A 26,859-nucleotide genomic window follows, 5' to 3' on the forward strand; every position below is an offset into this window, starting at 1 on the left:
GAACGTCCCGCCCTTTGTTCCCGCTGAGCTCCTCCTCCCTCACCTACAACAACTGGGGGAGGTAAGGTCAGGGATCAACCCCATACCGCTCGGCCTCAGGGAGAACAGCCTGCGCCACTTGTTCTCCTTCCGCCGCCAGCTCTTTGTCCGGCTGGCGCGGGAGGACACGACGGAGGGAAGTTTTAATGTGGTGCACGAGGGGACTGCCTACCGCGTCTTCTGGACGTCGGACGGCGTGCGGTGCCATGCCTGCAAGGAGGTGGGGCACGTTCGCAAGAACTGCCCCGCCTCCAAGGCCGCCAAACCACCGAAGGCGGCCAAGGCTGGCGCCGCCGCCACCCCTCCCCCGAGTTGCGTCCGCGTGCCGGGAGTCATGGGTGCGCGGGCATCGTCGGGGGCCTTTGTTTTCAGGGCCTCCGGCGGGGGGTAGGGAGAACGTCCGAACGGAAGGAAGGCGCGGAAGAAGACGAGACCTCTAGAGGCGGGTCCCCTCAGTGCGCCGGAAAGTTTGACCACCGCGCTCAGCCCAACCCAGTCACCGGCGAGCGCGTGGTGCCCCGTGCCCGAGCCCTTGAATAACACCACAGAGGGGCCCGGGCGCGGGAAAGGAAAGGAAAAGGGGGGGGCGGAGCGGGAGGCCTCGGCAGACATGGGGGTCTCCCTGCCTCCGCGCGCCCCCAGGAACAAAAGGAGGCGCGGCTCCGATGAGGCGGAGGGGGAACAACATCCCTCCGCGGAGGAGTCGGTGCCCGCCGCGTGTCCCGCGTCCCCCACCAGCGCTCCCAAATTGCGCTGCAGGCGCGAAGAGTCTGTCCCCGGGGAGGGTGAGGCAGTCGAGGCTGCCCAGCCGCTGCCTCCTGGGGATGGAGTGGAAGATCTGCCTGTCGTGGGGGGCGTGGGGCCAGCGGAAGAATGCATTGCCGCCGGGCCGGGCGTCCCGGGGACTGAGGCGGGCGGGGCCGAAAAGGCCGAACCTGAGCCCGCACAGCCAATACCCAACTTCCCCCGGGAGTCGCTCGACCCGGCAGAAACACAATTTACTGATTTTAATGAAACTGTAGATGCTGGGCCGGGGGGTGGCAGCGGGGAGGGGGAGGAACGCCCACCCTCGCCCCTTACTTTGGAGCTGGTGCACTTGGGGAGCCTGGGGATTTCCTATGGCCGGGTCTCTCCTTGTTCCCCAGTTCCTGGGGCGGAGGGGGAACCCCTTCCGCTGTCATTTCCCGACCCAGCACCATTTTTAAAAGAGCCCAGTGGGGACTCCTCTGCCGACGATCCTGGGGGTGGGATCGGGGCAGAGCCAGGGCCGGTTGGAGCGGCCGGTTCATTTGCCGTACCTTGTGCGGTCGATGGGCCGGCTGCTGGCGGCCACCTCCCGGAGGAGGACGGGGACTCGGTGGGGGACGCGGGTGAAGACCTAGAGACCACCGCCAGCGAGGCGGTGGATCTGCTCGCGGCCGCCGCCGAGACCATCCTCATTCCTGCACGGGAACTCCGGGACTTTTTGGCCCAGAGCCGGGGTCGCTGCAACCAAGCCCGACTGGCCCTGGAAAAATGGTCCGAGCCAGAGCTGATCAAGGGGTCCGTCCGCGCCGCCGTCAAAACCTTGGCCGCGGGCGGGCCCTTGACAAAGGCGCAACAGCTTGAGCTGCGCGAGCTCGAGGGACTCCTCGCTGGGCTGCGGAGGGAGCGGAGTTCAACAAAAGACTCCGCTCCCTCCCCCACAATAGGTTAAGGTAGAGGTTGCACTATGCTTTTGCCATGAAGATAACCATAGCCAGCCTCAACATCAACGGCGGCAGAGGGGCACGCCGTAGATTTGACAATTTTTCGCTCCTGCGGGAGGGGAAATATGCGGTGTGCTTCCTGCAAGAAACCCACACCGTTCCGGGAGACGAAGCCACGTGGCTCCTGGAATGGCAAGGAGAGGTCCGCATGAGCCACCTCACCGCCATTTCTAGTGGGGTGGCCATCTTGCTGGGCCCGCATTTTCAGCCGGAGATCTTGGGGGTCGAGGAGCCCGTGCCAGGCCGCTTGCTGCACGTAACGGTTCGCCTGGGGGACGTGCCGCTCCATCTCGTGAACGTGTACGCCCCTCAGCCCGGTCCGCAGCAAACGCGCTTCTTTGAAGAGGTGTCCGCTCTTCTTGGCTCCGTCGACGTCGGCGACTGCATTGTCCTCGGGGGGGATTTTAACTGCACCCTCGAGGCGAGGGACCGCTCCGGTGCCCCGCAGTGCATGACGGCGATGGAGAAGTTGAGGGACCTGGTCGGGTCCTTCGACTTGGTGGACGTCTGGCGAAATCTCCACCCCGACTCCAGCGCCTTTACTTGGGTGAGGCCTGGAGTTGGATGGTCTAGAGTCGACCGCCTTTACGTGTCTCGGGCGTACGTTTCCTGCGTCCCGGCGGCCTCCATGCGGCCGGTGCCGTGTTCGGACCACCACCTGGTGTGGGCGGAGCTCGCTTCGCTCCGCGCGAGGACGGGGTCCGCGTACTGGCACTTTAACAACCGGCTGCTGGAGGACGTGCGGTTCCAGGACTTGTTCCGTCGATTCTGGTCCGACTGGAGAAGGAAGCAGGGGGGCTTCCCCTCCTTGAGGCTATGGTGGGACGTGGGCAAGGCTCACGTCCGCGTCTTCTGTCAAGAGTACGCGAGGGGGTCGACCAAGAGGCGGGCGGCCAGAGTCGGGCGCCTAGAAAAAGAGGTGCTCGACCTGGAAGCCCGTCTCGGTCAAGTCGTCCAGGACCCGGCCCTGCGGACGGTGTACGAAGCGAAGAAGGCCGCGCTGAAGGACCTGCAGCTCGTCGGGTCCCGAGGCGCGTTCGTGAGGTCGCGGATCCGGTTCCTGCGGGATCTGGACCGCGGCTCCCCCTTCTTCTACTCGCTGGAAAAAAGGCAGAGTGTCCGTAAGCAGCTCTTGACGCTGCTGGCCGACGACGGCTCTCTCGTCTCGGATCCGGAGGGCGTCAACAACAGGGTCCGTGAATATTACGGGGCTCTGTTCTCTCCGGATCCATCCAGCGAGGAAGCGCGTAGAGTTTTGTGGGAGGACCTGCCGAAGGTCAGCCCGGAGGGCGCCGAAAATCTGGAAGCTCCGCTAAGCCTGGCGGAGCTGACCGGTGCCCTCGCCCGGCTCTCGAGGGGAAAATCCCCGGGGCTGGACGGGCTGACCGTGGAGTTCCACAGGGCGTTCTGGGACGTCCTGGGGAGCGACTACGCGCGGGTCCTGGGGGAAAGTCTGGCGACCGGGGAGATGCCCCTCTCTTGGCGCAGGGCAGTCATCGTCCTGCTGCCTAAGAAGGGCGATCTCCGCCTCCTTAAGAACTGGCGCCCGGTCTCCCTCCTCAGCACGGACTACAAAATCTTCGCCAGGGCGATGTCTGCTCGCCTTGGTGCCGTGCTGGACCACATGATCCACCCCGACCTGTCATACACGGTCCCGGGCCGGACAATCCACGATAACATCCATCTGGTCCGGGACCTCATCCATTGTTCCCAGGAGGCTGGTCTGTCGGTCGCCTTCCTATCCCTCGACCAAGAGAAGGCGTTCGACAGGGTGGATCACGACTATCTGCTCGGAACTTTGTGCGCTTTCGGGTTCGGGACGCATTTCGTCGCCCGGATCCGACTTTTGTACGCCGCCGCGGAGTGTCTGATTAAGGTTAACGGGTCCTTGACGGCGCCCCTTCGCTTTAGGAGAGGGGTGCGCCAGGGATGCCCCATGTCCGGCCAGTTATACGCCGTTTGCGTGGAGCCTTTCCTGCGCCTCTTGCGGACGAGGTTGACGGGACTGGCTCTGCAAGGGCTGGGCGTGGAGGTCGTCCTCTCGGCTTACGCCGATGACGTGCTCCTCGCGATAGAGGATCCCGCTGACCTGCGGAGGATGCGTGAGTGCCAGGAGATTTACTCGGCCGCGTCCTCCGCCAGGATCAACTGGGAGAAATGTTCCGGACTCCTGGTGGGTCAGTGGCGGGTGGACTCCCTGCCGGAGGAGCTCAGGCCTTTTGCCTGGAGCACGACCCATCTCCTCTATCTGGGAGTCTACCTTAGCCCCGACGAGGGAGCCTGGCCGGCGAACTGGCAGGAGCTGGAGGCCAAGGTCGCCGCTCGCCTAGGGCGCTGGACAGGACTGCTCCGAGTGCTGTCCTACAGGGGTCGAGCGCTAGTCATAAACCAGCTGGTGGCCGCAATGCTGTGGTACCGGCTGGTCACTTTGACCCCTCCCCCTGCGTTTGTCGCCAAGATACAGAAGAAGCTGGTGGACTTCTTCTGGAACAACAGGAAGCACTGGGTCTCTGCCGCGGTCTTGAGTCTCCCGCTTGAGGAGGGCGGTCAGTCGTTGGTGTGCGTCAGCGCCCAGCTCGCGACTTTCCGTCTTCAGACCCTGCAGAGATACCTTTACGTCGAGCCCCCTCCTAGGTGGTGCGCTCTGGCGAGGTATTTCTTCCGCCAGCAGCTCGACCTCAATTATGACACGCAGCTCCTGTTTGTGAACTTGGGGGGTGCCAGGACCGCCCTCCGGGAGCTGCCTGTCTTTTACAGGGAACTCATCAGGGTCTGGAACAAAGTCTCCACCAAGCGCAGCTCTCCGCCGGCTTGAGTGGCGGCCGTCCTGCAGGAACCGCTGCTCGGGAATCCCTACCTCCACGGCCGAGGTTTTATGTGGCGGTCGGAAGAGAGGGCTGTGGCTGGTGAGGTGACCAGGGTCAGGGACCTGCTCGATGGCGGAGGAGCGGGCTGGATGGCGCCAGACACACTGGCGCGGCGCCTAAATTCTGCCAACGTCCGCCACGCGGCCGATGCCATCGAGTCGCTAAAAACAGCTCTGGGCCCTGACTCCGTTAGGTGCATCGAGGAGGCTCAAGCACGTGGGGAGATCCCGTCCGAACTGACCCCCGTCCGGACGGAATTCCTCATCGGCGCCAAACCCCGGAACCTCCCTCGGGGGCCGGCGCCTCACAACTTGAGCCGCCTCGGGGAAATCCCCTCCGTGCCTTTCAGTTCCGCGCGGAGGGGTTTCCTGTACGGGCTGCTCCTGCACACCCTCAACTTTGCCATCCTCGCCGGCCGTCCGGACACGCCATGGCGTACCATCTTGCCGTCCGGAGGAGGCGGGGGTCCCCGATGGAGGGCACTCTACGCAGGGGTCCTCCCACTATTCATCGGGGACTTGGCCTGGAGGGTGGTGCACGGAGCAGTGCCGTGCAACAAATTTTTAAGCCGGTTCACGGACTCCCAGGCCGCCTGCAATTTCTGCGGTCTGGAGGAGTCCGTGTTCCATGTTTTTATTGAGTGCACGAGGTTGCAGCCCCTGTTCCATTATTTGAAGGGGCTGCTCCTGAAATTCTGGCTGCACTTCAGTCCCACTCTCCTGATCTTTGGGCACCCTGTGCGGAGGGGAGCGGGTAGGTCCGAAGGCCTCCTCGTAGGACTGCTCCTGGGCACGGCCAAGGGTGCCATCAGCCGGTCCAGGCAGCGGGCGGTCGAGGGGGTCGTTCAACCTGACTGCCTGCCTCTCTTCCGCTCTTACATCCGGTCCAGGGTGTCCTTGGAGATGGAGCACGCGGTGTCCACCGGTACGCTCGTGGCCTTCCGCGAGAGGTGGGCACCGGAGGGACTGGAGTGCATCATCACGCCCGGCAACCAAATTTTAATTTGATTTTACGTTTTTAAGTTTAATTTGTTTTAATTGCCGGTGCTTTTAGTGTCCCCCTTCCCTTTTATAGGGGGCACTGGGGAAAATTGTGATTTTAGTGCCCAAAAAAAAAAAAAGAAAAACACAAAAAAAAACTAAAAAAGGGGAAAAAAAAAAAAGGGCCTTGTAAATGTCTGGTGTGTCACCCAGGTCGGGTGGCACCGTTTAATGTTTTATGTTTTCGCAGGTAAACTCAAAAGAGTTTCCTTCAACACAGTGGGCAGGGCTCCTTGGCGCTGCCGGCTCCTATTGGTGGGAGTGGCTGGCAATCTGCTGCGTGCAGCCAATAGACTGTCGGGACTATGCACCGAACGCGCTCTGTGGCGGCAGTGCGCATTCTCGGTACCGCCCTCCCCACCCCCAGTCCCCGGATGCCGCGCAGTTTGCTGTAACCAACGGTTGGATAATGTGAGGAACCGGGGGCCGCAGGGAACCGGACTGATGGTGGGCGGCTGGGGCCGGGGCAGAGCAGGCGGGCGCGGTGAGTCTGTGAGGGAAAGCACCGGACTGAACACACAGCCCTGCAGCTCAGTGTTTGGGGACATGCGGGAGATAGACTGAAACTTCCAGTGAGATCAGTTAGTGTGTAACCCGGGGAGAATTCTGGTGATTTTCTGTAAGTCCAAATGGGCGGGACAGGAATCTTGAGGAAAAGGATAAAATCAAACAGAAATACTGGACATATACTTTTCTGAAACTTTGGAAAAACACTTTACATTACATTCCACTTCACAACATTAATCTTCTAATTTTATGCCCTGTGATAATTCGATCCCGGTGAATCACGGAGTGATTGAGAATGTTCCACAGCTGGAAGGAAACCGGGATTGTGGACTGAGGAACAACAGCAGGTGAACCAGCACAGGATTGTGAGAGCACCAACCATGGAGCCCCTTTCCGATTGAAAGCGCTTCAATAGATCGACTGGGGAGAAAGGTAAGAGAAAGTGCCATTTACTCAGATACACACCGGTCCTGTAGACAGTACACACAGGTTACAAGGTAAGACAGGAAATGAGACTGGGAGAGTCTGACCACCGAGCACAATTATCCAGCTTGAGGCCGTGCAATGGGATGTGAATTGAGATCAGTTTCTGTCTCTAAACACAGTCACAGTGAATCTTGTGTGTGTTTTAGAGTAAAGGGCTTTGATCTAAGAGGTGACTCCAGTTTGAGGCAGAGCCCAGCAGATGGACCCGTCTCTGTACATTCGGTGGGGCTGAACTCACACCGACACCATCAGATCTCAATGTTCAAATATTTCCCATCTCGTGAGAAAGTCAATGGAAAGATTGAACTGGAAGCACGTCGTCAATTCACTGATCATGATGCACAGACCAATCTGAAATACCAGCACGGCCTATCACTGACAGAATCAATTATTCATTCATGAACATTTAGAATTATAAGAAAATATATTGATAACTACTAATGAAGCATTTCCGATTAATCGATCACTAGAGATATGTAGTTTTCTAATATACTGAAACAGAGATATGGAGAGTTGCAATTTATTTATTGGCGTCGTACTTGACCCCAAGATGAGCTTCTGAACCCATATTCCCTCAATCACCGAGTACGCTTACTTCCAGCTACATAACATCGCCGGTCTCTGCCCCTTCCTCATCCATGCCTCTGTTACCACAACATTGGACTATTCCAATGCTCTCCTGATCGGCATCACACCACGCACTCTCCGTAAACTTAATCTTATCAAAAACACTCCTGCCCGTATCCTTACTCAGGAACACAAGAGATAGCAGGCGTAGGCCATACGACCCCTTCCATCTACTCTGCCATATAGTAAGATCTATATTCGATAGAGAATTTCAAAGATTCACAACTCTAAGTGAAGAAATATCTTCTCATCTCAGTCTTAAATAGGCGATCTCATCCTAATACTAGGATCGATCCCTAGTTCAAGACTATCCAGCCCTTGTGAATTCTTCTAAGAATTCTATGTTTCAATGATATCACCTTCCATTCTTCTAAACTCCAGAGAATATACTAATCAATCTGTCCTCAGCCCTCTCATCCAAATTGTATCAATTTCCCTTCACCCATCACCCCTGAGCTCGCTGAACTACATTGGCTCCTGCTCCATCAGTGCCTCAATTTCAAAATTCTTGTCCTTGTTTTGACATCCGACCAGGACCTTGTCCCTCCCTATAACCTCCTCCAACCCTCCAACCCTCGGAGATCTTTCCATTCCTCCAATTCTGGCCTCTTGAGCAGCCCCAATTTTCATCCCTCTAATATTGGTGGCCGTACCTTCAGCTGCTGAGGCCATAAGCTCTGGAATTCCCTCCCTAAACCTCTCTATAATACTCCTTAATACCTACCCTTTTGAACAAGCTTTTAGTCACTTGTGCTAATATTTCCTTACGTGACTGGATGTCAAATTTTGTTTGATAACGGTCCTGTGAATTGCCTGGGACATTTTTCTACTTCTAAGGCACGATATTAATGCAATTTGTTGCTGATAACTGAAGATATTTCGAATTGTAATGTCTCTCACTAGGGTACAGTTTCCTCTGGCACCGACTCTCACTGGGGTACAGTTCCTCTGACACAGATTTACTGTGTATCTAATTCGTGCTGTCCCTGCCCTGGGACAGTTTAGAGGGAGCTTTAACCTGAAACTGATCAGGAGCTGCGGGTGGAAAGTTTTCAGTGCAGTGATAGATCGTACTGCTGCTGAATTTTAGTTGATAAGCTGCCCAGTGCACTTGGGGTGGACACTGAAGTTCGTCCAGTGGCAGTGTAGAGGGAACTTTACTCTGTATCCAACTCATACTCCACCTAGTCTCTGGGAATTTAATGTGAATTTGAAAGCAACTGCGAGAAATTTATTCTGCAGTTTGGGGTGTCTAGGACGAGGGGACATAACCTTAAAATCAGAGCCAGGCCATTCAAGAGAGATGTTAGGAAACATTTCTTCACTCAATGGATGGTTGAAGTGTGGAACTTCCCACAATAAGCAATCGTTGTTCGCCCATTGAATAACTTTCGGCCGGTTGTGATTTCTGCCCAATGACCCGTTGCTTGTTCCCTTGGATTGGATCTTTATTTATTTCCTTTGGTTTGTTTTCAGTTTCATTGCTGGACCCACCACTCAAAGCACTTTGTCTGATCTGCCCCTGGGAATGAGCAGACTCCTCCCTCATCTCCCACACTGCACCGTCTCCTTCTCTTTCCCCCTTGGTTGTGTTCCACACTCTGGGCCCTGGCCCTTTCCCGGGGATTCTCAGTATGAACAGCGGGATGTGTGTTGAGACGGGATGTGTGTTGAGACAGGATGTCCCAGCTCTCCACCTTTAAATGGCCCTGCTTTATGACATCACTGCAGTGCCTAGTGACTAACCTCACTGATCCCAGCTCATTATGGGCTGGCAGTGTCTGATGGGACAGTGTAGAGGGAGAAAGACTTGGATTTATTTGGTGCATTTCACGACCACCGGACCTCTCAAAGCGCTTTACAGCCAATGAAGTACTTTTGGATTGTAGTCACTGTTGTAATAAGGGAGATTTACTCTGCATCTGACCCATGCTGTACCTGCCCTGGGAGTGTTTGATGGGATAATGTCGATGGAGTTTTACTCTGTATCTGACCTGTGCTTTACCTGTCCTGCAAGTATTTGATGGCTCAGTGCAGAGGGGACTTTACTTTGTATCTAACCCATGCTGTACCTACCCTGGGTGTGTTTGATGGGACAGTGTAGAGGGAGCTTTACGCTGTATCTAACCCATGCTGTACCTTCCCTGCGAGTGTTTGTTGGGATAGTGTAGAGGAAGATTTCCTCTTTATCTATCCCGTGCTGTACTTGCCCCTGGGACTGTTTGATGGGACAATGGATAGGGAGCTTTACTCTGTATCTAACCTGTGCTGTACCTGCCCTGGGAGTGTTTGTTGGGTCAGTGTAGATGGAGCTTTACTCTGTATCTAACCAGTACCGTACCTGCCCTGGGAGTTTTTGACGGGACAATGTAAAGGGAGCTTTACGCGGTATCTAACCCATGTTGTACCTGTTCAGGCAGAGTTTGACGGGACAGTTTAGAGGGAGATTTACACTGTATCTAACCCTTGCTCTACCTGCCCTGAGAGTGTTTGATGGAACAGTTTGGAGGGAGCTTTTCTCTGTAACTAACCCGTGCTGTACCTGCTCTGGGAGTGTTTGATGGGATAATGTAGACGGAGATTTACTGTGTATCTAAACTGCTAACCTCGCAAGTTGTGACGAGGACTCCAATAATCTACAAAGGGATATAGATAGGCTCAGTGAGTGGCCAATACTTTGGCAGATGGAGTATAATGTGGGAAAATGTGAGATTATTCACTTTGGTAGGAGAAATAAAAAAGCAAATTATTATTTAAATGGAGAGAGAATACAAAATGCCGTGTACAGCGGGATCTGGGGATCCTTGTACATGAAACACAAGAATTTAGCATGCAGTTACAGCAATTAATTAGGAAGGCAAATGGAATGGTGGCCTTTATTGCAAGGGGGATGGAATATAAAATTAGGTAAGTCCTGCTGCAAATGTACATGGCATTGGTAAGACCACACCTGGAGTACTACGTACAGTTTTGGTCTCCTTATTTCAGGAAGGATATACTTGCACTGGAGGCAGTTCAGAGAAGGTTCACGAGGTTCATTGCTGAGATGAAGGGGTTGTCATAATGAGAAAGGTTGAGCAGGTTGGGCCTGTACGCATTGGAGTTTAGAAGACTTAGAGGTGATCTTATTGAAATGTATAAGATTCTGAGGGGGCTTGACAGGGTAGATACAGAGAGGATGTTCCCCCACGTGGGGGAATCTAACACTGGGGGGCATAGTTTCAGAATAAGGGCTCGCTCATTTAAAAGGGAAATCAGGAGCAATTTCTTGTCTGAGGGACGTGAATCTTTGGAATTCGCTACCTCAGAGAGCTGTGGGGGCTGGGTCATTGAATGTATTTAAGGTGGGGATAGACAGATTTTTGAACGATAAGGGAGTCAAGGGTTATGGAGAGTGGGCGGGGAAGTGGAGTTGAGGCCTGGATCTGATCAGCCATGATCTTATTGAATGGCGGAGCAGGCTCGAGGGGTCAAATGGTCTACTCTGCTCCTATTTCTTATGTTCCATACCTGCCCTTGGAGTGTTTGATGGGACAGTGTAGTTGGAGGTTTACTCTGTATCTAACCCATGCTGCACCTGCCCTGGGAGCGATTCGTTAGACAGTACATAAGAAATAGGAACAGGAGTAGGCCATACGGCCCCTCGAGCCTGCTCCGCTATTCAATAAGATTATGGCTGATCTGATCATGGACTCAGCTCCACTTCCCCGCCTACTCCCCATAACCCCTTATCCTCTTATCGTTTAAGAAACTGTCTATTTCTGTCTTAAATTTATTCAATGTCCCAGCTTCCACAGCTCTCTGAGGCAGCGAATTCCACAGATTTACAACCCTCAGAGAACAAATTTCTCCTGATCTCCTTTTTAAATGGGCGGCCCCTTATTCTAAGATCATGACCTCTAGTTCTAGTCTCCCCCATCAGTGGAAACATCCTCTCTGCATCCACCTTGTCGAGCCCCCTCAAAGTCTTACACGTTTCGATAAGATCGCCTCTCATTCTTCTGAACTCCAATGAGTAGAGGCCCAACCTACTCAACCTTTCGTCATAAGTCAACCCTCCCTCATCCCCGGAATCAACCTTCTCTGAACTGCCTCCAAAGCAAGTATATCCTTTCGTAAATATGGAAACCAAAACTGCACACAGTATTCCAGTTGTGGCCTCACCAATACCTTGTATAGCTGTAGCAAGACTTACCTGCTTTTATACTCCATCCCCTTTGCAATAAAGGCCAAGATACCATTGGTCTTCCTGATCACTTGCTGTACCTGCATACTACCTTTTTGTGTTTAATGCACAAGTATCCCCAGGTCCCACTGTACTGCGGCACTTGGCAATCTTTCTCCATTTAAATAATAACTTACTCTTTGATTTTTTTTCTGCCAAAGTGCATGACCTCACACTTTCCAACATTATACTCCATCTGCCAAATTTTTGCCCACTCACTTTGCCTGTCTATATTCTTCTCAGATTTTTTTGTGTCCTCCTCACACATTGCTTTTCCTCCCATCTTTGTGTCGTCAGCAAACTTGGCTACGTTACACTCAATCCCTTCCTCCAAGTCGTTAATATAAATTGTAAATAGTTGGGGTCACAGCACTGATCCCTGTGGCACCCCACTAGTTGCTGGTTGCCAACCAGAGAATGAACAATTTATCCTGACTCTGTTCTGTTAGTTAGCCAATCCTCTATCCATGCTAATATATTACACCCAACACCGTGAACTTTTATCTTGACACTTTTACGTGACACCTTGTCAAATGCCTTCTGGAAGTCCAAATACACCACATCCACTGGTTCCCCTTTATCCACCCTGTTCCTTACATCCTCAAAGAACTCCAGCAAATTTGTCAAACATGACTTCCCCTTCATAAATCCATGCTGATTCTGCCTGACCAATTTTGCTCATCCAAATGAACTGCTACTGCTTCTTTAATAATGGACTCCAAAATTTTCCCAACCACAGATGTTAGGCTAACTGGCCTATAGTTTCCTGCTTTTAGTCTGCCTCCTTTTTCAAAAAGGGGTGTTACATTTGCAGTTTTTCAATCTGCTGGGACCTCCCCAGAATCCAGGGAATTTTGATAAATTACAACCAATGCATCCACAATCCCTGCCGCTACTTCTCTTAAGACCCACAGATGCAAGCCTTCAGGTCCAGGGGATTTATCTGCCTTTAGTCCCATTATCTTACTGATTACCACCTTCTTAGTGATTGTGATTGTGTTAAGTTCCTCCCCCCATATAGCCCCTTGACTATCTACTGTTGGAATATTGTTAGTGTCCTCTATCGTAAAGACTGATAGAAAATATCTGTTCAGAGTTTCTGCCATCTCCATGTTCCCCATTACTAATTCCCCGGTCTCGTCCTCTAAGGCACCAACATTTACTTTAGCCACTCTTTTCCTTTTTATATACCAATAGAGACTGTTTTTATAGTTTGTGCTAGTTTACTTTCATAGTCTATCTTCCCTTTCTTAATCATTTTTTTAGTCATTCTTTGCTGACTTTTAAAAGCTTCCCAGTCTTCTGTCCTCCCACTAGTTTCAGTTACTTTGTATGCCCTTGTTTTTAATTGAATACCATCCTTTATTTCTTTAGTTAGCCACGGATGGCTATCTTCTTTTACACTTGCTATTGAGGGAGTGCAGCGAAGGTTCACCAGACTGATTACCGGGATGGTAGGACGAAAGACATATGACGAAAGACTGTATCGACTAGGCTTATATTCACTGGAATTTAGAAGAATGAGAGGGGATCTCATTGAAGCAAATACAATTCTGACGATTGGATAGGTTAGATGCAGGAAGAATGTTCTCGATGTTGGGGAAGTCCAGAACCAGGGGTCACAGTCTTAAGGATAAGGGGTAAGCCATTTAGGACCGAGATGAGGCGAAACTTCTTCAGTCAGAGAGTTGTTAACCTGTGGAATTCCCGACCGCAAAGAGTTGTTGATTCCAGTTCATTGGATATGTTCAAGAGGGAGTTAGATATGGCCCTTACGGCTAAAGGGATCAAGGGGTATGGAGAGAAAGCAGGAAAGGGGTACTGAGGGAATGATCAGCCATGATCTTATTGAATGGTGGTGCAGGCTCGAAGGGCCGAATGGTCTACTCCTGCACCTATTTTCTATGTTTCTGTGTCACTTATCAGCCCCAGCCTGAATGTTGTCCAGGTCTTGCTGTAAGCGGGCATGGACTGCTCCATTATCTGAGGAGTTGCGAATGAAACTGAATACTGTGCAGTCATCAGCGAACATCCCTAGTTCTGCTTTCATAGCTTTGCAGTCGCCTTTATTTAGAATCAGGACACTGGTTTGAGATCTGACTTTCTCACTCTCCAACTGAATTTGAAATTCAACCATGTTATGTTCACTTTTTCCCAGAGGATCCTTTACTATGAGATCATTTATTAATCTTGTCTCATTACACAATACCAGATCTAAGATAGCCTGCTCCCTGGTTGGTTCTGCAACGTACTGTTCAAGGAGACCATCCCAGATACAGGGCCCAAGTTTCCACACGATAAAAAACGGGCGCCCCTCCGAGCTGGGCGCCCGTTTTTCGCGCCTAAAACGGCACCTAAAAAAAAAATTGCGATTCTGGAGCGCTTTGCAGCTCCTTGTCTGTTTGGCGCGGCGCCCAGGGGGGGCGGAGCCTACACTCGCGCCGATTTTGTAAGCGGGAGGGGGCGGGTACTATTTAAATTAGTTCTTTTCCTGCCAGCAACGCTGCTCATGCGCGTTGGAGCGTTCGCGCACGCGCAGTGTGAAAAAAACATTGGCACTCGGCCATTTTTGTAGTTCTTTATAGCTGTTTAATTTTTGAACATTTTTTTAATAAAAGCACATTGCCATCAGCACTTGCAGCCTTCTCACTGTTCCCCCCCCCCCCCCCCCCCCGGCGGGAAAGAACGGGCACCTCCTCCTCCCCCCCGCCACGGGAAGAACGGGCGCCTCAGGCTGACTGCAGCATTCTCCAGAAGCACTTTCACATAGGTAGGAAGATGGTTTATTTAATCTTTTCTTTGCTTATTGCTTATAAATGTTTATTCAGGTTGGATTTATTTGTATAATATTTGTAGAAGTATAAATAAGGATTTATTGTAGAATTTAATGACTTCCCTTCCTCCCCCCCCACCTCGTTCTGGATGCCTAATTTGTAACCTGCGCCTGATTTTTTAATGTGTAGAACAGGTTTTTTCAGTTCTACAAAAATCTTCACTTGCTCCATTCTAACTTAGTTTGGAGTACGTTTTCACTGTGGAAACTTTGAAATCAGGCGTCAGTGGCCGGACACGCCCCCTTTTGCAGAAAAAATTCTGTTCCAAAGTAGAACTGTTCTACCTGACTAGAACTGCAGAAAAAAAAATGTGGAGAATTGCGATTTCTAAGATAGTCCGTTCTCCACCAGTTGCTCCTAAAAATCAGGTGCAAATCATGTGGAAACTTGGGCCAATACTCTGATAAACTCTTCCTCAAGTCTACCTTGGCCAATTTGATTTGTCTAATCAATATGAAACTTAAAATCGCCCGTGATTATTGCCGTACCTTTCTTACAAGCCTCCAGTGTTTCTTGATTTATACTCCATCCAACAGTGTAGCTACTGTTAGGGAGCCTATAGACTACGCCCACCAGTGACTTCTTCCCCTTATTATTTATTATCTATACCCAAATTGATTCTACATCTTGATCTTCTGAACCCAAATAATTTCTCACCACTGCACTGATCCCATCGTTTATTAACAGAACTACCCCACCTTTTCCTTTCTGTCTTATCCTTCTGAATTGTTAAATACCCCTGAATATTTAGTTCCCAGCCTTGGTCACCTTGCAACCTCGTCTCTGTAATGGCTATCAGATCATACCCATTTGTATCTATTTGTGCCGCCAACTCATCTATCTTGTTACGAATGCTGCGTGCATTCAGATAAAGAACTTTTAATTTTGACTTTTTACCATTTTCCCCTGCTTTGACCCTACTTTCTGTTACACTCTTATTTTTATACATTCTGTCTTTTCCTGTCACAGTCTGATTCTCATTTCCCACAGTACTACCCTGCTCTATTGCCTTCTCCTTGCTCTTTGACTTTTTAAATTTCCTCTCACCTGAACCCTCCCCCCCCATCCACCGCTCACCGCTCCCCCCCCCCCCCCCCGACCTATTTAGTTTAAAGCCCTCTTTACAGCCCTAGTTATTCGCTTCGCCAGGACATTAGCACCAGCCTGGTTCAAGTGAAGCCCATCCCAACGGAACAGCTCCCTCTTGCCCCGGTACTGGTGCCAGTGCCCCATGAATCGAAACTCATTTCTCCCACACCAGTCTTTGAGCCACGTGTTCATCTCTCTGATCTTATTTACCCTATGCACATTTGCACGTGGCTCAGGTAGTAATCCAGAGATTATTGCCTTCATGGTTCTGCTTTTTAATTTAGCCCCTAGCTACTCAAACTCCCTCAGCAGAACCTCTTTCTTTGTTCTACCTATGTCATTAGTACCTACGTGGCCCACGACAACTGGATCTTCCCCCTCCCACTCCAAGTTCCTCTCCAGCCCAGAGGCGATGTCCTGAACCTTGGCACGTCGCAGGCATCACAGCCTTCGGGACTCACGCTCTCGGCTGCAGAGAACAGTATATATCTCCGAAACTATACTCTTTCCTATCACTACAACATTTCTTTTTACTCCCCCCACTTGAATGTCCTCCTGTACCACGGCGCTGTGGTCAGTTTGCTCATCCTCCCTGCAGTCCCTGCCCTCGTCCAAGCAGGGAGCACGAATCTCGTACCTGTTGGACAATTGCAAGAGCTGAAGCTCCTCCATCACTACCTCCAGGGTCCCCACAGCTGCCTCGCTCATAGTCACACCCTCCTGTCCCTAACCATGGACCAAATTTGAATTAATTAATCTAAGGGGTGTGACTGCCTCCTGGAACACAGCGTCCAGGTAACTCTCCCCCTCCCTGATGTGTCGCAGTGTCTGCAGCTCGGACTCCAGCTCATCAGCGCGGAGCTGAAGTTCCTCAAGAAACCAACATTTACTGCAGATGTGGTCGCCGTGGACCTCAATAGGGTCAACCAGCTCCCACCTGCAACAGCAGTAACACAGTCAGATTCGGGTGAATTTATAATGGGGAACAAAGAAATGGCAGACCAATTGAACAAGTACTTTGGTTCTGTCTTCACAAAGGAAGACACAAATAACCTTCCGGATGTACTAGGGGTCCGAAGGTCTAGTGAGAAGGAGGAACTGAAGGATATCCTTATTAGGTGGGAAATTGTGATCGGGAAATTGATGGGATTGAAGGCCGATAAATCCCCAGGGCCTGATAGTCTGCATCCCAGAGTATTTAAGGAAGTGGCCCTAGAAATAGTGGATGCATTTGTGATCATTTTCCAGCAGTCTATCGACTCTGGATCAGTTCCTATGGACTGGTGGGTAGCTAATGCAACACCACTTTTTAAGAAAGGAGGGAGAGAGAAAACAGGTAATTATAGACCGGTTAGCCTGACATCAGTAGTGGGGAAAATGTTGGAATCAATCATTAAGGATGAAATAGCAGCACATTTGGAAAGCAGTGATAGGATTGGTCCAAGTCAGCATGGATTTATGAAAGGGAAATCATGCTTGACAAATCTTCTGGAATTTTTTGAGGATGTAACTCGTAGAGTGGACAGGGGAGAACCAGTGGATGTGGTGTATTTGGACTTTCAAAAGGCTTTTGACAAGGTCCCACACAAGAGATTGGTGTGAAAAATCAAAGCACATGGCATTGGGGGTAATGTACTGACGTGGATAGAGAACCGGTTGGCAGACAGGAAGCAGAGAGTCGGGATTAACGGGTCCTTTTCAGAATGGCAGGCAGTGACTAGTGGAGTGCCGCAGGGCTCAGTGCTGGGACCCCAGCTCTTTACAATATATATTAATGATTTGGATGATGGAATTGAGTGTAATATCTCCAAGTTTGCAGATGGCGGTGTGAGCTGTGAAGAGGATGCTAAGAGGCTGCAGGGCGATTTGGACAGGTTAGGCGAGTGGGCAAATACATGGCAGATGCAATATAATGTGGATAAATGTGAGGTTATCCACTTTGGAGGTAAAAACACGAAGGCAGAATATTATCTGAATGGCGGAAGATTAGGAAAAGGGGAGGTGCAGCGAGACCTGGGTGTCATGATTCATCAGTCATTGAAGGTTGGCATGCAGGTACAGCAGGCGGTGAAGAAGGCAAATGGTGGCCTTCAGAGCTAGGGGATTTGAGTATAGGAGCAGGGAAGTCTTACTGCAGTTGTACAGGTCTTTGGTGAGGCCCCACCTGGAATATTGTGTTCAGTTTTGGTCTCCTAATCTGAGGAAGGACATTCTTGCTATTGAGGGAGTGTAGCGAAGGTTCACCAGACTGATTCCTGGGATGGCAGGACTGACACATGAGGAGAGACTGGATCGACTGGGCCTGTATTCACTGGAGTTTAGAAGAATGAGAGGGGATCTCTTAGAAACATATAAAATTCTGACGGGACTGGACAGGTTAGATGCAGGAAGAATGTTCCCGATGTTGGTGAAGTCCAGAACCAGGGGTCACAGTCTTAAGGATAAGGGGTAAGCCATTTAGGACTGAGATGAGGAGGAACTTCTTCACTCAGAGAATTGTTAACCTATGGAATTTCTTACCGCAGAGAGTTGTTGATGTCAGTTCATTGGATATATTCAAGAGGGAGTTAGATATGGCCCTTGCATCTAAAGGGATCAAGGGGTATGGAGAGAAAGCAGGAACGGGGTACTGAAGGAATGATCAGCCATGATCTTATTGAATGGTGGTGCAGGCTCGAAGGGCCGATTGGCCTACTCCTGCACCTATTTTCTATGTTTATACATCGCTTGCCCTGACATCTCTAATGTATTTAATTAATTTTTCACATTTTGAAAGTTTAGATTTTTAATCCCAGCTCTTAATTTAAACCAATGCCCAAGAAAAGAGAGAAATCTTGCCGGCGACGCCCACATCCCGTGAATGAATTTTTTTGAAACAGTTCTAAACTTGGCCCGGATAGAATATGAATGTTTGAGGAGAGGGGTCATTAGCGTTACCTAGGTACTTACAGCCAGGACAGCTTGTAACCATAGTTCCTGAACAGAATTGTGTCATGTGTGATCTGTGTCAAATGTTAATGCTTGCGTAGCACTTACTCTGAGCTAAAGAACTGTTTGGCTCTCTTCCCCCCCCACCCTGCCAGTTGGAAGTAATGCTTTGAATGTGCCCAATTGAGCAATGCCAGGTAAGAGATTTAAGGTTTGTCACTGTGTCGACCTAAGGGTCCTTGATGACCCAGTCAGTGCCATACTGACATATTTGTCTTTACTACTAACCTTTGATGGAACTGGAGAGATGTCGACTGTGACACCAACAGTTTTGGCAACAGACTGTTTAGAGGAGCCGATCCCAAAAACTGTCCCAAAGTTAATACAGCCCCTTTGATCTGCTGGAGTATTTTCCCATGAATTGTTCTCGTGTTGATTACCAAAGCAATTGGTGACATAGCCTGACAAGTCTTTGAACGGTGGGGGGGGGGCAATTTTATCCTGAGCCGCCCTACCCCCGCAGGGAACTGCCGGGATGGACGGATGGGGGGGCCAGCGCTGACTTTACAGCCCGGAGTCAGTATCGGGAGGGGGGTAATACTGGCGTCCCATCCCATCCTATGGTGATTCCTGCCCGGCGAGTTTGGTAAAAGTGATACCCCCCACTCCCGGGTCTCTGTGTGGCAGCCTCTTCAGGGGTTTTAATTTCTCCAGCCTCCCTGCGCACGGTTTCAGCGGGTCCCCCAAGTCAGGGGGTCCCCCGTTACTGGCTGATGCTTGGCAGTGCTTACGGTCTTGTATGCATTGTCGCCATCGGGTTAATCAAGATCTGGTCAGTTACAAGCGATCTGTAAAGATACAATGGGTTTTCCTGAATTTGTTAAGGCCCCTAGTTAATACGCAGTGAGGTTGTTACCATTCATCTGGACTTGGTTGGCTGTGAGGACGAGTGTACCCACTGTAGCCGAACTCCCTCCTCCTGCTCCAGGCCAAGCAATGGAAGATACGTTCAGGAAAGGGGTACTGAGGGAATGATCAGCCATGATCTTATTGAATGGCGGTGCAGGCTCGAAGGGCCATATGGCCTACTCCTGCACCTATTTTCTATGTTTCTATGTTTCTATAACACAATCACTTCCCTGCTTTCCTGTGACATCACATTTTGAATCTTTTTACTTCTTATCCTCCCAGGTCACGTGGTGCTGTTTCGGCTGTCTGCTCGGCTAACTCACGCCCTTTGTAGGCTTGCCGCTGCTCCCGCTCTCGTGCCCTTTCCGAAGAGATGGGCGCAAGTAGGTTTTTCCCCTCGCGTTGCTTCTCTCACCATCTGCTGCAGGCCCAGTCTGGCAGCTATGTCCTTCAGGACTTTGCCAGATCGATTAGTAGTGGTGCTACCGAGCCAGTCTTGATGGACATTGAAGTCCCCCACACAAAGTACATTCTGTGCACCTTGCTACTCTCAGTGCTTCTTCCAAGTGGTGTTCAACATGGAGGAGTACTGATTCATCAGCTGAAGGAGGGCGGTAGGTGGTAATCAGCAGGAGGTTTCCTTGCCCATGCTTGACCTGAAGCCAGGAGACTTCATGGGGTCCGGAGTCAGTGTTGAGAACTCCCAGGGCCACACCCTCCCGAATGTATACTACTGTATCGCCACCAGTGGGACAGGACATACCCAGGGATGGTGATGGAGGAGTCTGGGACATTGGCTGAAAGGTATGATTCTGTGAGTATGACTATGTCAGGCTGTTGCTTGACTAGTCTGGGCCATCTCTTCGAATTTTGGCACCAGTCCCCAGATGTTGGTGAGAAAGACTGGGCTGGGTGGGCCGTTGTCGGGTCCGTAGCCAGTGCTGAGGTCGATGCCAGGTGGTACGTCCGGTTTTATTCTTATTATTGTTTTTCGTAGCGGTGGATCAATTGATGAATCAATATGATCTTATTGAATGGCGGAGCAGGCTCGAGGGGCCAAATGGCCTACTCCTGCTTCTAATTCTTATGTGCTTATTCCCTAGCCCAGATCCTGTCTCTATATTAAGAGCAATGGTCCCAACACTGACCCTGGGGACACCACTGTTTCCATCCCTCCAGTCTGAAGAACATCCATTTACCACTACTCTCTGTTTTCTGCCCTTTACCCAACTTCCTCTCCACGCGGCCCCACTCCCTTTAATACTGTGAGCCTTAATTTGATCAACAAGCCTCCTGTCCGGCACCTTATCAAACACCTTTTGACAATCCATCTGCACAACATCCATTGCATTTCCTTTCTCACTGCACTGTGTTATTTCCTGCAATAATCCCTGCTGTCTGTCCTGACTTAATCATTTCACTACAAATGTTGCAACGTTTACTTCTGTAGTTAGAATCCCCCGCGCAGGGGTAAAGTGCTCTATCAATGACACCAGGAGCCCAGACACGGGACCAGGCTGTGCTCTGAGCAGGCGCAGTACCAGTGGTGGAGGTGGTCTGAGGCGGAAGAGACATTCCGCGAGTCAGTAGGAGCTTGTGAGCTCAGCGGAGGAATTGGATCCCTGGGTGGGCTGGGCAGCTTCATAAACACCTGCTGCAGGCCTCAGGCCCCGAATATGAGCCCGCAGGCTCCATGTTTGACCTGCGATGATAGACCCGACCGCTCGGGGTAACTAGCTGAATTCTTGGACAGGATCAGGGTGCCTGCGCGGCCATCTTGGTACAGGAGCAGAGGGTGGTGGGGTTTAGGGTCCCAGTGACCAGGAGAGAAAATAATTTCCTTGTTTCTTCTCAGTCTGTGCACTAGGGATGTAGAACTGAACCCAACCAGAGAAGAGGGAGTGAGAAAATTGCAGATGGAGGAAAGAAATGATGGAGGTGGTGCGATGAGTTTGGATTTCAGCACAGGGTGGAGGGAGAGTGTGTGGGATGGGAATTTACAGCTTTGGGGAACAAGAGAGGAAAGAATGTTCCATAGAAACTGGGATTGTCTGTCCTCAGTGCTGACTTTTGTAAACTCCTTTTACAGGATATTAGAAAAGGAGGATTTACAGATGGGAAACTCGAACCAATCACAGTCACTCGATTCACCTGTATATCATCAGCCTTTGAATGTGGAAGGAGAAACGGTTGTCTGTTCTGTCTGTGAGAAAAGATATTAAACATTAGTGTGACTGGTAAAGCACCGAGACACACACACCCGAGTGAGAGTGTTCCAGTGCAGTGACTGTGGAAAGAGCTTTAACCAGTTACACAGCCTGAAAAAACATCGCACCATTCACAGCGGGGAGAAACCGTACACATATTGTGTATGTGGACGAAGTTTCAATTGATCATCCAACCTGGAGAGACACAAGGACACCCGCACCATGGAGAAACCATGGGAATGTGGAGACTGTGGGAAGGCATTCAATTGCCCCTCTGCGCTGGAAACTCATCGACGGCATCACAACGGAGAGAGGCCATTCACCTGCTCCATGTGTGAGAAGGGATTCACTCGTTCATCCGACCTCACTGAACACCAGCGTGTTCACACTGCGGAGAGGCCGTTTACCTACCCAGTGTGTGGGAAGGGATTCACTCAGTCATCCAACCTGCTGGTACACAAGCGAATTCACACTGGGGAGAGGCCATTCACCTGCTCCATGTGTGAGAAGGGATTCACTCGTTCATCCGAGCTCACTGAACACCAGCGTGTTCACACTGGGGAGAGGCCGTTTACCTACCCAGTGTGTGGGAAAGGATTCACTCGATCATTTGACCTGTTGACACACCAACACATTCACACTGGGGAGAGGCCATTCATCTGCTCTGAATGTGGGAAGGGTTTCACTCGATCATCCCACCTGCTGATACACCAACGCATTCATACTGGGGAGAGGCCGTTCATCTGCTCTGAGTGTGGGAAGGCTTTCACTCGATCATCTTACCTGCTAGCACACCAGCGAGTTCACACTGGGGAGAGGCCATTCACCTGCTCTGAGTGTGGGAAGGGATTCACTCAGTCATCCAACCTGCTGACACACCAGCGAGTTCACAAGTGACTGCAGGGGTTGGACTCTGCTGTTATTGTTGCCGTTAATCACATCCAGGACTGAAACATGTTGCCGCTGGTGGAATTAATCCCTATATCTGGGCTGGAGTTTAATTTTCTGGATATCATTAAATCATAGAATGGTCACAGCACAGTAGGAGGCCTTTTGGACCATCGAACCCATGCCGGCTCTCTGCAAGAGCACTTCAGCTAGTCATAAGAACATAAGAAATAGGAGCAGGAGTAGGCCACACCACCCCTCGAGTCTGCTCCACCATTCAATAAGATCATGGCTGGTCTGATCATGGACTCAGCTCCACTTCCCTGCCCACTCTCCATAACCCTTTATCGTTTAAGAAACTGTCTATTTCTGTCTTAAATTTATTCAATGTCCCAGCTTCCACATCTCTCTGAGGCAGCGAAGTCCACAGATTTACAACCCTCAGAGAAGAAATTTCTCCTCATCTCTGTTTTAAATGGGCGGCCTCTAGTTCTAGTCTCCCGCATCAGTGGAAACATCCTCTCTGCATCCACCTTGTCAAGCCCCCTCATATATGTTTTGATAAGATCACGTCTCATTCTTCTGAATTCCAATGAGTAGAGACCCAACCTACTCAACCTTTCCTCATAAGTCAACCCCCTCATCTCCGGAATCAACCTAGTGAAACTTCTCTGAACTGCCTCCAAAGTACCCACAGGTCCTGCTGTACTGCAGCACTTTGCAATCTTTCTCCATTTAAATAATAACTTGCTCTTTGATTTTTTTCTACCAAAGTGCATGACCTCAGACTTTCCAACATTACACTCCATCTGCCAAATTTTTGCCCACTCACTTAGCCTGTCTATTCCTTTTGCAAATTTTTTGTGTCCTCCTCACACATTGCTTTTCCTCTCATCTTTGTATCATCAGCAAACTTGGCTACATTACACTCAGTCCCTTCTTCCAAGTCGTTAATATAGATTGTAAATAGTCCCACTCCCTGGCCCTGCAAATGTTTTATTTCATGTACTTATCAATTCCCTTTTTGAAAGCCACGATTGAATCTGCCTCCACCACCCTTTTAGGCCGTGCATTCCAGATCCTAACCACTCGCTGCTTAAAGAAAAGTTTTTTCTCATGTCGCCTTTGGTTCTTCTGCCAATCACCTTGAATCTGTGTCCTCTGGTTCTCAACCCTTCCGCCAATGGGAATATTTTCTCTCTACTCTGTCCAGACCCCTCATGATTTTAGAGCACTTCTATCAAATCTCCTTTCAACCTTCTCTGTTCTAAGAAGAACAACCCCAGCTTCACCAGTCTATCCATGTAACTGAAGTCCCTCATCCCTGGAATCATTCTTGTAAATCTTTTCTGCACCCTCTGTCAAACAACTGTCAAATAAATCAGCTTTGTTTCCTACATACAGTGAGTCGATTCCTTGATTTCTTCAAGAGGAGGCTAATTGATGTCCTGTTACCGACTGTCCCATTTTTGAGCCTTTTCACGGCTTCTGTTTTAGTGATGTTGGTTGAGGGATAAATGTTAGCGAGGACACCGGAGATCTCTCTTTTCTTCGAAATAATGTCATGGAATCTTTAACGCCGACTTGAGAGGTCAGATAGTTCTGATTCTTTTTTGTATTCGTTCACGGGATGTGGGCGTCGCTGGTAAGGCCAGCATTTATTGTCCATCCATAATTGCCCTTGAGAAGATGGGGGGGTGGGGAGCCATCTTCTTGAACTGCTGCAGTGCGTGTGGTGAAGGTACTCCCACAGTACTGTTAGGGAGGGAGTTCCAGGATTTTGACCCAGTGATAATGAAGGAATGGCGATATGCTTTCAAATCAGGATGGTGTGTGACTTGGAAGGAAACGTGGAGATGGTGGTGTTCCCATGCGCCTGCTGCCCTTGTCCTTCTAGTTGGTAGAGGTCGTGGGTTTGTGAGGTACTGCCGAAGAAGCCTTGGCGAGTTGATGCAGTGTATCTTGTACATGGTAAATACTGCAGCCACGGTACATCGATGATGGAGGGAGTGGATATTTAAGGTGGTGGATGGGTGCCAATAAAGCGGGCTGCTTTGTCATGGATGGTGTCAAGCTTCTTGAGTGTTGTCGCAGTTGCATTCATCCAAGCAAGTGGAGAGTATTCCATCACACTCCTGACTTGTGCCTTGTAGATGGTGGAAAGGCTCTGGGGAGTCAGGAGGTGAGACACTCACCATAGAATACCCAGCCTCTGACTTGCTCTTGTTGCCACAGTATTTATGTGGCTGTTCCAGTTAAGTTTCTGGTCAATGGTAACCCCAAGGATGTTGATGGTAGGGGATTCGGCTATGGTAATGCCATTGAATGTTATGGGGTGGTGGTTAGACTCTTGCTTGTTGGAGATAGTCATTGCCTGGCACTTGTGTCGTGACTGTTACTTGCCACTTATCAGCCCAAGCCTGAATGTTGTCCAGGTCTTGCTGTACGCAGGCATGGACTGCTCCATTATCTGAGGAGTTGCGAATGGAACTGAACACTGTGCAGTCATCAGCGAACATTCCCACTTCTGACCTTATAATGGAAGGAAGGTCATTGATGAAGCAACTGAAGATGGTTGGGCCTAGGACACTGCCCTGAGGAACTCCTGCAACGATGTCCTGGGGCTGTGATGATTGACCTCCAACTACCACAACTATCTTCCTTTGTGCTAGGTGTGACTCCAGCCAGTGTAGAGTTTTCCCCCAGATTCCCATTGACTTCAGTTTTACTAGAGCTCCTTGATGCTGCACTCGGTCAAATGCTGCCCTGATGTCGAGGGCAGTCACTCTCACTTTGCCTCTGGAATTCAGCTCTTTTGACCATGTTTGGACCAAGGCTGTGATGAGGTCTGGAGCCGAGTGGTCCTGGCGGAACCCAAATTGGGTATCGGTGAGCAAGTTATTGGTGAGTAAGTGCCGCTTGATACCACTGTTGGTGACAACTTCCATCACTTTGCTAATGATTGAGAATAGACTGATGGGGCAGTAATTGACCAGATTGGATTTGTCCTGCTTTTTGTGGCAGTTTTCCACATTGTCGCATCGATGCCAGTGTTGTAACTGTACTCGAACAACTTGGCTAGAGGTGCGGCTAGTTCTGGAGCACAAGTCTTCAGCACAACAGCCGGTGTATTGTCGGAACCCATAGCCTTTGCTGTATCCAATGCATTCAGCTGTTTCTTGATATCACGTGGAGTGAATCGAATTGGCTGAAGACTGGCTTCCTTAGGAGGAGGCCGATATGGATCATCCTCTCGGCACATCTGGCTGAAGATGGTTGTAAACACCAGCCTTTTCTTCTCAGAAGATCAAGATGTAGAACCAGTTTGTGTCAAGATAAGAAATAATAAGGGAAAGAAATCACTGGTAGGAGTAGTCTATAGGCCCCCTAACAGTAGCTACACTGCAGGACAGCATATAAATCAACAACACATGAAGGCTTGTAAGAAATACTGCAATAATCATGGGCGATTTTAATCTTTTTGATTGGACAAATCAAATTGGCAAAGGTAGCCTTAAGGAAGAGTTCATAGAGTGTATTTGGGATGTTCTTAGAACAATACGATGTGGAGCCAACCAGGGAGCAGACTATTTTAGATCTGGTAATGTGTAATTAATGATCTCATAGTAAAGGATCCTCTTGGGAAGAGTGATCATAACATGGTATAATTTCAAATTCAGTTTGAGGCTGAGAAACTTGGGTCTCGTACTCGTGCCCTGAACTTAAATAAAGACAATTACAAAGAAAGGGTAAGATGGTAGATAAGCAGTGATAGACATTTAAGGAGATATTTTATAACTCTCAGCAAAGATATATTCCAGTGAGAAAGAAAGATTCTTAAGAAGAACCAGCCATGGCTAACTAAGAATTTTTTGAGGATGTAACTGGTAGAGTGGACAAGGGAGAACCAGTGGATGTGGTGTATTTGGACTTTCAAAAGGCTTTTGACAAGATCCCACACAAGAGATTGGTGTGCAAAATTAAAGCACATGGTATTGGGGGTAATATACTGACGTGGATAGAGAACGTTGGCAGATAGGAAGCACAGAGTCGGGATAAACGGGTCCTTTGCCGAATGGCAGTGACTAGTGGGGTGCCGCAGGGCTCAGTACTGGGACTCCAGCTATTTACAGTATAAATTAATGATTTGGATGAGGGAATTAAGTGTAATATCTCCAAGTTTGCAGATGACACTAAGCTGGGTGGCAGTGTGAGCTGTGAGGAGGACGCTAAAAGGCTGCAGGGTGACTTGGACAGGTTAGGTGAGTGGGCAAACGCGTGGCAGATGCAGTATAATGTGGATAAATGTGAGGTTATCCACTTTGGTGGCAAAAACACGAAGGCAGAATATTATCTGAATGGTGGCAGATTAAGAAATGGGGAGGTGCAACGAGACCTGGATGTCATGGTACATCAGTCATTGAAAGTTGGCATGCAGGTACAGCAGGTGCTGAAGAAGGCAAAT

At 50.0% G+C, this 26,859-nt stretch overlaps 1 protein-coding gene across 1 annotated transcript in view; it reads left to right on the top strand.

Annotated features, from left to right (window-relative positions):
- The first annotated feature begins 5,620 nt into the window (after positions 1–5,620).
- Positions 5,621–26,859, top strand: part of LOC139273676 (zinc finger protein 271-like) — an 83,047-nt gene continuing 61,808 nt past the window's right edge. Inside the window, exons 1-2 of the mRNA XM_070890713.1 lie at positions 5,621–6,633; positions 21,389–22,399. Coding sequence (XP_070746814.1) covers positions 21,729–22,399 — 671 coding nt within the window. The 5' untranslated portion in view covers positions 5,621–6,633; positions 21,389–21,728. The remainder of the gene's footprint in view (positions 6,634–21,388; positions 22,400–26,859) is intronic.

Source organism: Pristiophorus japonicus, chromosome 9 (genome assembly GCF_044704955.1).
Source record: "Pristiophorus japonicus isolate sPriJap1 chromosome 9, sPriJap1.hap1, whole genome shotgun sequence".
Classification (NCBI taxonomy): Eukaryota; Metazoa; Chordata; class Chondrichthyes; family Pristiophoridae; genus Pristiophorus; species Pristiophorus japonicus.